The sequence below is a fragment of the Salvelinus fontinalis genome, chromosome 26 (genome assembly GCF_029448725.1).
Source record: "Salvelinus fontinalis isolate EN_2023a chromosome 26, ASM2944872v1, whole genome shotgun sequence".
In the NCBI taxonomy this organism is placed as follows: domain Eukaryota; kingdom Metazoa; phylum Chordata; class Actinopteri; order Salmoniformes; family Salmonidae; genus Salvelinus; species Salvelinus fontinalis.
The window spans coordinates 3,689,612-3,702,023 of record NC_074690.1 but is presented as its reverse complement, the minus strand read 5'-3'; the positions used below and the strand labels follow the sequence as shown (position 1 = coordinate 3,702,023).

At 48.1% G+C, this 12,412-nt stretch overlaps 1 protein-coding gene across 3 annotated transcripts in view; it reads left to right on the top strand.

Annotated features, from left to right (window-relative positions):
- The window catches only part of LOC129823556 (microtubule cross-linking factor 1-like), a 162,492-nt gene extending 159,451 nt beyond the window's left edge, over positions 1-3,041 (top strand). For 2 of the 3 annotated variants that reach the window (XM_055882382.1, XM_055882383.1), the window contains exon 17: positions 500-3,041. In XM_055882382.1, coding sequence (XP_055738357.1) covers positions 500-760 — 261 coding nt within the window. In that variant the 3' untranslated portion in view covers positions 761-3,041. The remainder of the gene's footprint in view (positions 1-499) is intronic. The other variant, XM_055882384.1, reaches the window with a different exon arrangement.
- Positions 3,042-12,412: the final 9,371 nt, after the last annotated feature.

Sequence of the window (12,412 nt, the reverse complement as noted above, 5' to 3'; positions counted from 1 at the left end):
CTGTTTCATCACACTGTAGTTCCTCCACCTGTTTCATCACGCTGTAGTTCCTCCACCTGTTTCATCACACTGTAGTTCCTCCACCTGTTTCATCACACTGTAGTTCCTCCACCTGTTTCATCACACTGTAGTTCCTTCACCTGTTTCATCACACTGTAGTTCCTCCACCTGTTTCATCACACTGTAGTTCCTCCACCTGTTTCATCACACTGTAGTTCCTCCACCTGTTTCATCACACTGTAGTTCCTCCACCTGTTTCATCACACTGTAGTTCCTCCACGTGGTGTTTCACCTCCTGGTAGACCTATACTGTGGTCATTGTTTGTTTTCCTGTTTTAGTCAAACTTACTTTTGTTCATACTTCTTTTCTTCTGTCTTCCTTTGTCTTTTTTCAATTATTAAAATAATCATAATTTAAAAAAACGTTGAATATAGAAATATAGGAAGCCTATTTTGTCTCCCCCTCTCTTGCTAACATCTACTTCCTCCTCTCCTGAAGGACCTCCCTCGTTCCCCGGTGGCTCCACCCCTGGAGTCGTGTTTCCTGCGTCCGGCGAGGCCAGCCAACCGCCGCCCCCCCTCCCGCTGGGCAGTCCGTTCTCCCTCCTCCTCCCCCCGAGGCTGGCACGATGTCACCGTGCGGAGGTTCACCTTCCCCATGTTGACTGGGACCAGTAAGACTGAAGCCACCTGTATGCTGGAGCTGGACGAGACTGGACCAGGAACAGGAACAGGACTGGAACCATCGTCTTCTGCATGATAGAATCGTTGCCCATTACCCTGTCCTCCTTTACTCCCTTAACTTGCTCAACTCTCTTCCTCCTCTCCTCCTCTTCTCCTCCCTCCCCTCCTCCTCTCCTCCTCCCATCTGCTCCTCCCTACTCCTCTCATCCCTCCCCTCCTCCTCTCCTCCTCCCATCTGCTCCTCCCTCCTCTTCTCCTCCCTCCCCTCCTCCTCTCCTCCTCCCTCCCCTCCTCCTCTTCTCCTCCCTCCCCTCCTCCTCCCTCCCCTCCTCCTCTTCTCCTCCCTCCCTCCCCTCCTCCTCTCCTCCTCCCATCTGCTCCTCCCTACTCCTCTCCTCCCTCACCTCCTCCTCTCCTAATCTCCTCCCTCTCCTCCTCCTCTCCTCCTCCCTGAGCCTGCATGATAGAATCGTTGCCCATTACCCTGTCCTCCTTTACTCCCTTAACTTGCTCAACTCTCTTCCTCCTCTCCTCCTCTTCTCCTCCCTCCCCTCCTCCTCTCATCTGCTCCTCCCTCCTCCTCTCCTCCCTACTCCTCTCCTCCCTCACCTTCTCCTCTCCTCCTCCCATCTGCTCCTCCCTACTCCTCTCCTCTCTCACCTTCTCCTCTCCTAATCTCTACCCTCCCCTCCTCCTCTCCTCCTCCCATCTGCTCCTCCCTACTCCTCTCCTCTCTCACCTTCTCCTCTCCTAATCTCTACCCTCCCCTCCTCCTCTCCTCTTCCCATCTGCTCCTCCCTACTCCTCTCCTCCCTCACCTCCTCCTCTCCTAATCTCTACCCTCCCCTCCTCCTCTCCTCCTCGCATCTGCTCCGCCCTACTCTTCTCCTCCCTCTCCTCCTCCTCTCCTCCTCCCATCTGCTCCTCCCTACTCCTCTCCTCCCTCACCTCCTCCTCTCCTAATCTCTACCCTCTCCTCCTCCCATCTGCTCCTCCCTACTCCTCTCCTCCCTCACCTCCTCCTCTCCTAATCTCCTCCCTCTCCTCCTCCTCTCCTCCTCCCTGAGCCTGTCCAGACTGGGTACCTCAGACCCCCCCCCCCCCTCTTTCGTAGGAAGGAGTTGTAAATGGGGGGCTGAGACCCTGTAGCACCAGCTGACCAACCAGGAAGAAAAATAACTGGAACTTAGAACTCTGGAATGAAAATGACCTGGAATGTAACAACAACTATGACATCATCAAAAACATTGTCATCAGAGGTGCCTGTACTTGATTTACTCGTAGTTCCAGCTGATATATGTGTAATATGTATACAATACATATATATATTTTAGTCTTATAATGGAAACCGTTTTGAGTTATTGAAAGAAAACGTTAAAACCGTTATTATAATACTTGTACCGAACATGAAGGTTTTACAAAATGTTCCGTCTGTTTACGTTTTTTTGTTTATTTTGCATTACATATAATTTGTTATATTCTGTGTTTGTGTAAATACTCGGGTAAAACTATTTTCTTATTAAGTTGACCATACTTGATGTTACTGTTTGTTCCTTTCGAAGCTTGAAGTCAGACTACTCAGTTGTACTGGTAGAAAGGAAACAAAGGAAACCAACAGTACTGTTTCATGATGTCATTTACGATGCAAAATGTATGTTTTTATGTCTATATGTTGGAACGTTCAACTCTGGGAACGTTCAACTCTGTAAACGTGTAGAAGGAAAGTAATCCTTCTAACCCCCCCCCCCTTAAAAGATTTAGATGCTCTATTGTAAAGTGGCTGTTCCACTGGATATCATAAGGTGAATGCACCAATTTGTAAGTCGCTCTGGATAAGAGCGTCTGCTAAATGACTTAAATGTAAGGAGACAAGGAAAATAGCAACTGAATAACTTTTCTGCATATGTGCGGAGGCAGTTGTTGAATGGCCTCCTACTCCCACATTCAAAATTTTTTTGGGGTTGTTTGGTTGATTTTATTATTTTTTCAAAGAGCAATGTTGGGTTATTGGTGCTGGGTTATTGAGATATGACCCAGCGGGTCAGATCCGAAGACTGGAGGCGTAGTTTAGTATGGCCTGGCATTCTGATAGTTATTTTCAGCCACCCGTGAGAGTAAAGGTCATTACTGTTCATCTGTTCTGTTGTTATCACATGTAAAATTTGAACATGAGCTTCAATGAGGTTTACAGAAATGTACAAGTTCCCTAAAAGCCTATGCAAATCCAATTGCTAGAATAGATACCACCTTATTATAATATGTCATAAATAATCTTTATTTTCTAGTAGAATGTATAAAATACAAAATAAAAGGAACAATTTAATTTGCAGTATGTAAACTTAAAGACATGCTCTGTGCTGGATGTGTCAATGTGTGGTTCATACATGCATATTCTAGGAGCAGACTTACTGTCTTACCTCAATTAGCCACCAAATCCCTAGTTTGAAAGTGACTGAATCTCTGCTGTGCCATTTTCCCAAAATGTTCCCCCCACGCGGGCCAGACCCCTAGCAATTTGAGTTCTAGCTAATGATCTTCAGAGCCTAGCTAGCAAGAATGCACACACAGCAAAGGAAGAGAGAGGGCAGTGTCATTGTGCACATGTGTGAGGTAGTACGCAATTTTCGGGGACCACTTTTGGCTCGTGAGCGCTACTTTCAGAACTACTGGACAAATGCACTGGAGAATCTCTTTAACACGATACACCGGACTGACATTTACTATCGCGGGTGGCCAATAAGATCTAACTGAAAGCCAAGCCCCTAATAAGCCACGCTTCCTGAAAATAACCGAAGGATAACATTCAAAAAAGACCCTGCAGCTAGGTCATCCCAGCATACCCAACTGATGATTAAATTAACCCAAGTTTTGGGTAATCCCAAAACCCCAAGATGTTGTGTTTATGCATGCAACCCATATGGCTGGTTCAAAATAACCCGGCGTGTGTTCTGTCCAATATTTACCCAGCACTGGGTTACCAAAGAACCCAAATTTAGTTACATTTTAACACAGCATTTTCTTTGTTAGGGAACGGCTATGGTCAAAGGTAGTGCACTATGTAGAGAATAGGGGACCATTTGGAATGCAATCCTATTTGCATGCCTTTGGAAAATTACATTTTAGTGCATGTACATACAAGCTGCTGCTACTGCTGTCATTGTGCTAGATCACCCAGCTTAGAAATAAAAACTAAACTAAGGCTACGATTTAATAATTTAATCTTTATTTATTTAATCAGGGAGTCACCGTTGAGACCAGTATCTCTTTTACGAGGGAGCCCCAGGGAGTCATCGTTGAGACCAGTATCTCTTTTACGAGGGAGCCCCAAGGAGTCACCGTTGAGACCAGTATCTCTTTTACGAGGGAGCCCCAGGGAGTCACCGTTGAGACCAGTATCTCTTTTACGAGGGAGCCCCAGTGAGTCATCGTTGAGACCAGTATCTCTTTTACGAGGGAGCCCCAGGGAGTCACCGTGGAGACCAGTATCTCTTTTACGAGGGAGCCCCAGGGAGTCACCGTTGAGACCAGTATCTCTTTTACGAGGGAGCCCCAGGGAGTCACCGTTGAGACCAGTATCTCTTTTACGAGGGAGCCCCAGGGAGTTACCGTTGAGACCAGTATCTCTTTTACGAGGGAGCCCCAGTGAGTCACCGTTGAGACCAGTATCTCTTTTACGAGGGAGCCCCAGGGAGTTACCGTTGAGACCAGTATCTCTTTTACGAGGGAGCCCCAGTGAGTCACCGTTGAGACCAGTATCTCTTTTACGAGGGAGCCCCAGGGAGTCACCGTTGAGACCAGTATCTCTTTTACGAGGGAGCCCCAGGGAGTCACCGTTGAGACCAGTATCTCTTTTACGAGGGAGCCCCAAGGAGTCATCGTTGAGACCAGTATCTCTTTTACGAGGGAGCCCCAGTGAGTCACCGTTGAGACCAGTATCTCTTTTACGAGGGAGCCCCAGGGAGTCACCGTTGAGACCAGTATCTCTTTTACGAGGGAGCCCCAAGGAGTCACCGTTGAGACCAGTATCTCTTTTACGAGGGAGCCCCAGGGAGTCACCGTTGAGACCAGTATCTCTTTTACGAGGGAGCCCCAGGGAGTCACCGTTGAGACCAGTATCTCTTTTACGAGGGAGCCCCAGTGAGTCACCGTTGAGACCAGTATCTCTTTTACGAGGGAGCCCCAGTGAGTCACCGTTGAGACCAGTATCTCTTTTACGAGGGAGCCCCAGGGAGTCACCGTTGAGACCAGTATCTCTTTTACGAGGGAGCCCCAGGGAGTCACCGTTGAGACCAGTATCTCTTTTACGAGGGAGCCCCAGGGAGTCACCGTTGAGACCAGTATCTCTTTTACGAGGGAGCCCCAAGGAGTCACCGTTGAGACCAGTATCTCTTTTACGAGGGAGCCCCAGGGAGTCACCGTGGAGACCAGTATCTCTTTTACGAGGGAGCCCCAGTGAGTCACCGTTGAGACCAGTATCTCTTTTACGAGGGAGCCCCAGGGAGTCACCGTTGAGACCAGTATCTCTTTTACGAGGGAGCCCCAGGGAGTCACCGTTGAGACCAGTATCTCTTTTACGAGGGAGCCCCAGGGAGTCATCGTTGAGACCAGTATCTCTTTTACGAGGGAGCCCCAGGGAGTCATCGTTGAGACCAGTATCTCTTTTACGAGGGAGCCCCAGGGAGTCACCGTTGAGACCAGTATCTCTTTTACGAGGGAGCCCCAGGGAGTCACCGTTGAGACCAGTATCTCTTTTACGAGGGAGCCCCAGGGAGTCACCGTTGAGACCAGTATCTCTTTTACGAGGGAGCCCCAGGGAGTCACCGTTGAGACCAGTATCTCTTTTACGAGGGAGCCCCAGTGAGTCACCGTTGAGACCAGTATCTCTTTTACGAGGGAGCCCCAGGGAGTCACCGTTGAGACCAGTATCTCTTTTACGAGGGAGCCCCAAGGAGTCACCGTTGAGACCAGTATCTCTTTTACGAGGGAGCCCCAGGGAGTTACCGTTGAGACCAGTATCTCTTTTACGAGGGAGCCCCAGGGAGTCACCGTTGAGACCAGTATCTCTTTTACGAGGGAGCCCCAGTGAGTCACCGTTGAGACCAGTATCTCTTTTACGAGGGAGCCCCAAGGAGTCACCGTTGAGACCAGTATCTCTTTTACGAGGGAGCCCCAAGGAGTCACCGTTGAGACCAGTATCTCTTTTACGAGGGAGCCCCAAGGAGTCACCGTTGAGACCAGTATCTCTTTTACGAGGGAGCCCCAGGGAGTCACCGTTGAGACCAGTATCTCTTTTACGAGGGAGCCCCAGTGAGTCACCGTTGAGACCAGTATCTCTTTTACGAGGGAGCCCCAGTGAGTCACCGTTGAGACCAGTATCTCTTTTACGAGGGAGCCCCAGTGAGTCATCGTTGAGACCAGTATCTCTTTTACGAGGGAGCCCCAGGGAGTCACCGTTGAGACCAGTATCTCTTTTACGAGGGAGCCCTATATATACAATAAAAATATGTATCAAAATACAATATAAAACTAATAAAACACAATATACACAAAACTAAAACAAACACATGGTTCATTATAGAAATCCTTTTGTCCGCTACCTGAACTGCCCAAGGGACACTAACGCATCTATTCTTCATTTATGTTGGAGATTATTCCAAACACTTGGAGCCAGACAACTAAAGGCTGACGTATCTAACTCTGTAGCTACCCAATGGAGTCTCCAGAGTTAACTCTGTGGCTACCCAATGGGGTCTCTAGAGTTAACTCTGTAGGCACCCAATGGGGTCTCTAGAGTTAACTCTGTAGCCACCCAATGGGGTCTCTAGAGTTAACTCTGTAGCCACCCAATGGGGTCTCTAGAGTTAACTCTGTAGGTACCCAATGGGGTCTCTAGAGTTAACTCTGTAGGTACCCAATGGGGTCTCTAGAGTTAACTCTGTAGCCACCCAATGGGGTCTCTAGAGTTAACTCTGTAGCCACCCAATGGGGTCTCTAGAGTTAACTCTGTAGCCACCCAATGGGGTCTCTAGAGTTAACTCTGTAGCCACCCAATGGGGTCTCTAGAGTTAACTCTGTAGCCACCCAATGGGGTCTCTAGAGTTAACTCTGTAGGCACCCAATGGGGTCTCTAGAGTTAACCAACCCTGTGAACGGGTTTGATAACTTTTCATTTTAAATCTGAACAGTGAAGTTAGGTATGTTGGAGCAAGGGTTTTGTAAACAAATAGAGGGTAAGGATGTGATCTACGCGACTGTAACGAGGACCTGCCAACCTTTCGGGTAAAGAATACAGTGACGAGTAATAAAACTGTATCCTGTGATGAAATGACATGTCGTCCAGGGGGTTTCAGAGGAGAGGCAGCTGCACTTTGATAAATAGTATCACCATAACAACAGCAGGTAGAAAGGTTTCACAACATGCTTCCTGCTGACTACAGAGAGACCTATATTTGTTCCTGTAAAAAAAAAAAAAAAAAAAAAAAACATTAAATCTTAATTTCTAAACAAGTTCATTGTTATGTTTTTATTTAAACGATAAAATCATTGTCAAATCTACATTTACATTTAAGTCATTTAGCAGACGCTCTTATCCAGAGCGACTTACAAATCTTAACACCAAGGTAGAACCGTCCGATGAGTACAGACGTAATCCAATCGCAATGCACGTCTTAAAAGGCATTTAAGCTACGACCACATTCACGGTAAAAGCTGCGTTATGTCGACGTAAATAACCTTTAAATGGCGCATTGCCCAAAACCCACGATCGTTTTGAATCTCTACATTAATAAACATGAAGTTACTCATTCTGTATTTTTTTACTGATTCTAATTATCTTTCTATTATTGTCTCTTACTTTCTCTCTGCATTGTTGGGAAGGTAAGCATTTCACTGGTAGTCTACACCTGTTGTTTAGGAAAGCATTTCACTGGTAGTCTACACCTGTTGTTTAGGAAAGCATTTCACTGTTAGTCTACACCTGTTGTTTACCAAGCATTTCCCTGTTAGTCTACACCTGTTGTTTATGAAGCATTTCCCTGTTAGTCTACACCTGTTGTTTATGACGCATGTGACAAATACAATTTGATTTGATTTATAACACACTGGGTGTTATTAACTATACAGTTGATTGGGCCCCTCGTCGTTTCAACACACTGGGTGATATTAACTATACAGTGGATTGGGCCCCTCGTCGTCTCGTCTCAACACACTGGGTGATATTAACTATACAGTTGATTGGGCCCCTCGTCGTTTCAACACACTGGGTGATATTAACTATACAGTGGATTGGTCCCCTCGTCGTCTCGTCTCAACACACTGGGTGTTAGTAACTATACAGTTGATTGGGCCCCTCGTCGTCTCAACACACTGGGTGATATTAACTATACAGTGGATTGGGCCCCTCGTCGTCTCGTCTCAACACACTGGGTGATATTAACTATACAGTGGATTGGGCCCCTCGTCGTCATCGTCTCGACACACTGGGTGATATTAACTATACAGTGGATTGGGCCCCTCGTCGTCTCGTCTCGACACACTGGGTGATATTAACTATACAGTGGATTGGGCCCCTCGTCGTCTCGTCTCAACACACTGGGTGATATTAACTATACAGTTGATTGGGCCCCTCGTCGTCTCGTCTCAACACACTGGGTGATATTAACTATACAGTGGATTGGGCCCCTCGTCGTCTCGTCTCAACACACTGGGTGATATTAACTATACAGTGGATTGGGCCCCTCGTCGTCTCGTCTCAACACACTGGGGGTTATTAACTATACAGTAGATTGGGCCCCTCGTCGTCTCGTCTCAACACTCTGGGTGATATTAACTATACAGTGGATTGGGCCCCTCGTCGTCTCGTCTCAACACACTGGGTGATATTAACTATACAGTGGATTGGGCCCCTCGTCGTCATCGTCTCGACACACTGGGTGATATTAACTATACAGTGGATTGGGCCCCTCGTCGTCTCGTCTCAACACACTGGGTGATATTAACTATACAGTGGATTGGGCCCCTCGTCGTCTCGTCTCAACACACTGGGTGATATTAACTATACAGTGGATTGGGCCCCTCGTCGTCTCGTCTCAACACACTAGGTGATATTAACTATACAGTGGATTGGGCCCCTCGTCGTCTCGTCTCAACACACTGGGTGATATTAACTATACAGTGGATTGGGCCCCTCGTCGTCTCGTCTCAACACACTGGGTGATATTAACTATACAGTGGATTGGGCCCCTCGTCGTCTCGTCTCGACACACTGGGTGATATTAACTATACAGTGGATTGGGCCCCTCGTCGTCTCGTCTCAACACACTAGGTGATATTAACTATACAGTGGATTGGGCCCCTCGTCGTCTCGTCTCAACACACTGGGTGATATTAACTATACAGTGGATTGGGCCCCTCGTCGTCTCGTCTCAACACACTGGGTGATATTAACTATACAGTGGATTGGGCCCCTCGTCGTCTCGTCTCAACACACTGGGTGATATTAACTATACAGTGGATTGGGCCCCTCGTCGTCTCGTCTCAACACACTGGGTGATATTAACTATACAGTGGATTGGGCCCCTCGTCGTCTCGTCTCAACACACTGGGGGTTATTAACTATACAGTGGATTGGGCCCCTCGTCGTCTCGTCTCAACACACTGGGGGTTAGTAACTATACAGTGGATTGGATCCCTCGTCGTCTCGTCTCAACACACTGGGTGTTAGTAACTATACAGTGGATTGGGCCCCTCGTCGTCTCGTCTCAACACACTGGGTGTTAGTAACTATACAGTTGATTGGGCCCCTCGTCGTTTCAACACACTGGGTGATATTAACTATACAGTGGATTGGGCCCCTCGTCGTCTCGTCTCAACACACTGGGTGTTAGTAACTATACAGTTGATTGGGCCCCTCGTCGTCTCAACACACTGGGTGATATTAACTATACAGTGGATTGGGCCCCTCGTCGTCTCGTCTCAACACACTGGGTGATATTAACTATACAGTGGATTGGGCCCCTCGTCGTCATCGTCTCGACACACTGGGTGATATTAACTATACAGTGGATTGGGCCCCTCGTCGTCTCGTCTCAACACACTGGGTGATATTAACTATACAGTGGATTGGGCCCCTCGTCGTCTCGTCTCAACACACTGGGTGATATTAACTATACAGTGGATTGGGCCCCTCGTCGTCTCGTCTCAACACACTGGGGGTTATTAACTATACAGTGGATTGGGCCCCTCGTCGTCTCGTCTCAACACACTGGGTGATATTAACTATACAGTGGATTGGGCCCCTCGTCGTCTCGTCTCAACACACTGGGTGATATTAACTATACAGTGGATTGGGCCCCTCGTTGTCACGTCTCAACACACTGGGTGATATTAACTATACAGTGGATTGGGCCCCTCGTCGTCTCGTCTCAACACACTAGGTGATATTAACTATACAGTGGATTGGGCCCCTCGTCGTCTCGTCTCAACACACTGGGGGTTATTAACTATACAGTAGATTGGGCCCCTCGTCGTCTCGTCTCAACACTCTGGGTGATATTAACTATACAGTGGATTGGGCCCCTCGTCGTCTCGTCTCATCTCAACACACTGGGTGATATTAACTATACAGTGGATTGGGCCCCTCGTCGTCATCGTCTCGACACACTGGGTGATATTAACTATACAGTGGATTGGGCCCCTCGTCGTCTCGTCTCAACACACTGGGTGATATTAACTATACAGTGGATTGGGCCCCTCGTCGTCATCGTCTCGACACACTGGGTGATATTAACTATACAGTGGATTGGGCCCCTCGTCGTCTCGTCTCAACACACTGGGGGTTATTAACTATACAGTGGATTGGGCCCCTCGTCGTCTCGTCTCAACACACTGGGTGATATTAACTATACAGTGGATTGGGCCCCTCGTCGTCTCGTCTCAACACACTGGGTGTTAGTAACTATACAGTGGATTGGGCCCCTCGTCGTCTCGTCTCAACACACTGGGTGTTAGTAACTATACAGTGGATTGGGCCCCTCGTCGTCTCGTCTCAACACACTGGGTGTTAGTAACTATACAGTGGATTGGTCCCCTCGTCGTCTCGTCTCAACACACTGGGTGATATTAACTATACAGTGGATTGGGCCCCTCGTCGTCTCGTCTCAACACACTGGGGGTTATTAACTATACAGTGGATTGGGCCCCTCGTCGTCTCGTCTCAACACACTGGGTGTTAGTAACTATACAGTGGATTGGGCCCCTCGTCGTCTCGTCTCAACACACTGGGTGATATTAACTATACAGTTGATTGGGCCCCTCGTCGTTTCAACACACTGGGTGATATTAACTATACAGTGGATTGGTCCCCTCGTCGTCTCGTCTCAACACACTGGGTGTTAGTAACTATACAGTTGATTGGGCCCCTCGTCGTCTCAACACACTGGGTGATATTAACTATACAGTGGATTGGGCCCCTCGTCGTCTCGTCTCAACACACTGGGTGATATTAACTATACAGTGGATTGGGCCCCTCGTCGTCATCGTCTCGACACACTGGGTGATATTAACTATACAGTGGATTGGGCCCCTCGTCGTCTCGTCTCAACACACTGGGTGATATTAACTATACAGTGGATTGGGCCCCTCGTCGTCTCGTCTCAACACACTGGGTGATATTAACTATACAGTGGATTGGGCCCCTCGTCGTCTCGTCTCAACACACTGGGGGTTATTAACTATACAGTGGATTGGGCCCCTCGTCGTCTCGTCTCAACACTCTGGGTGATATTAACTATACAGTGGATTGGGCCCCTCGTCGTCATCGTCTCAACACACTAGGTGATATTAACTATACAGTGGATTGGGCCCCTCGTCGTCTCGTCTCAACACTCTGGGTGATATTAACTATACAGTGGATTGGGCCCCTCGTCGTCTCGTCTCATCTCAACACACTGGGTGATATTAACTATACAGTGGATTGGGCCCCTCGTCGTCTCGTCTCAACACACTGGGTGATATTAACTATACAGTGGATTGGGCCCCTCGTCGTCATCGTCTCGACACACTGGGTGATATTAACTATACAGTGGATTGGGCCCCTCGTCGTCTCGTCTCAACACACTGGGTGATATTAACTATACAGTGGATTGGGCCCCTCGTCGTCATCGTCTCGACACACTGGGTGATATTAACTATACAGTGGATTGGGCCCCTCGTCGTCTCGTCTCAACACACTGGGTGATATTAACTATACAGTGGATTGGGCCCCTCGTCGTCTCGTCTCAACACACTGGGTGATATTAACTATACAGTGGATTGGGCCCCTCGTCGTCTCGTCTCAACACACTGGGTGATATTAACTATACAGTGGATTGGGCCCCTCGTCGTCTCGTCTCAACACACTGGGTGATATTAACTATACAGTGGATTGGGCCCCTCGTCGTCTCGTCTCAACACACTGGGTGATATTAACTATACAGTGGATTGGGCCCCTCGTCGTCTCGTCTCAACACACTGGGTGTTAGTAACTATACAGTTGATTGGGCCCCTCGTCGTTTCAACACACTGGGTGATATTAACTATACAGTGGATTGGTCCCCTCGTCGTCTCGTCTCAACACACTGGGTGTTAGTAACTATACAGTTGATTGGGCCCCTCGTCGTCTCAACACACTGGGTGATATTAACTATACAGTGGATTGGGCCCCTCGTCGTCTCGTCTCAACACACTGGGT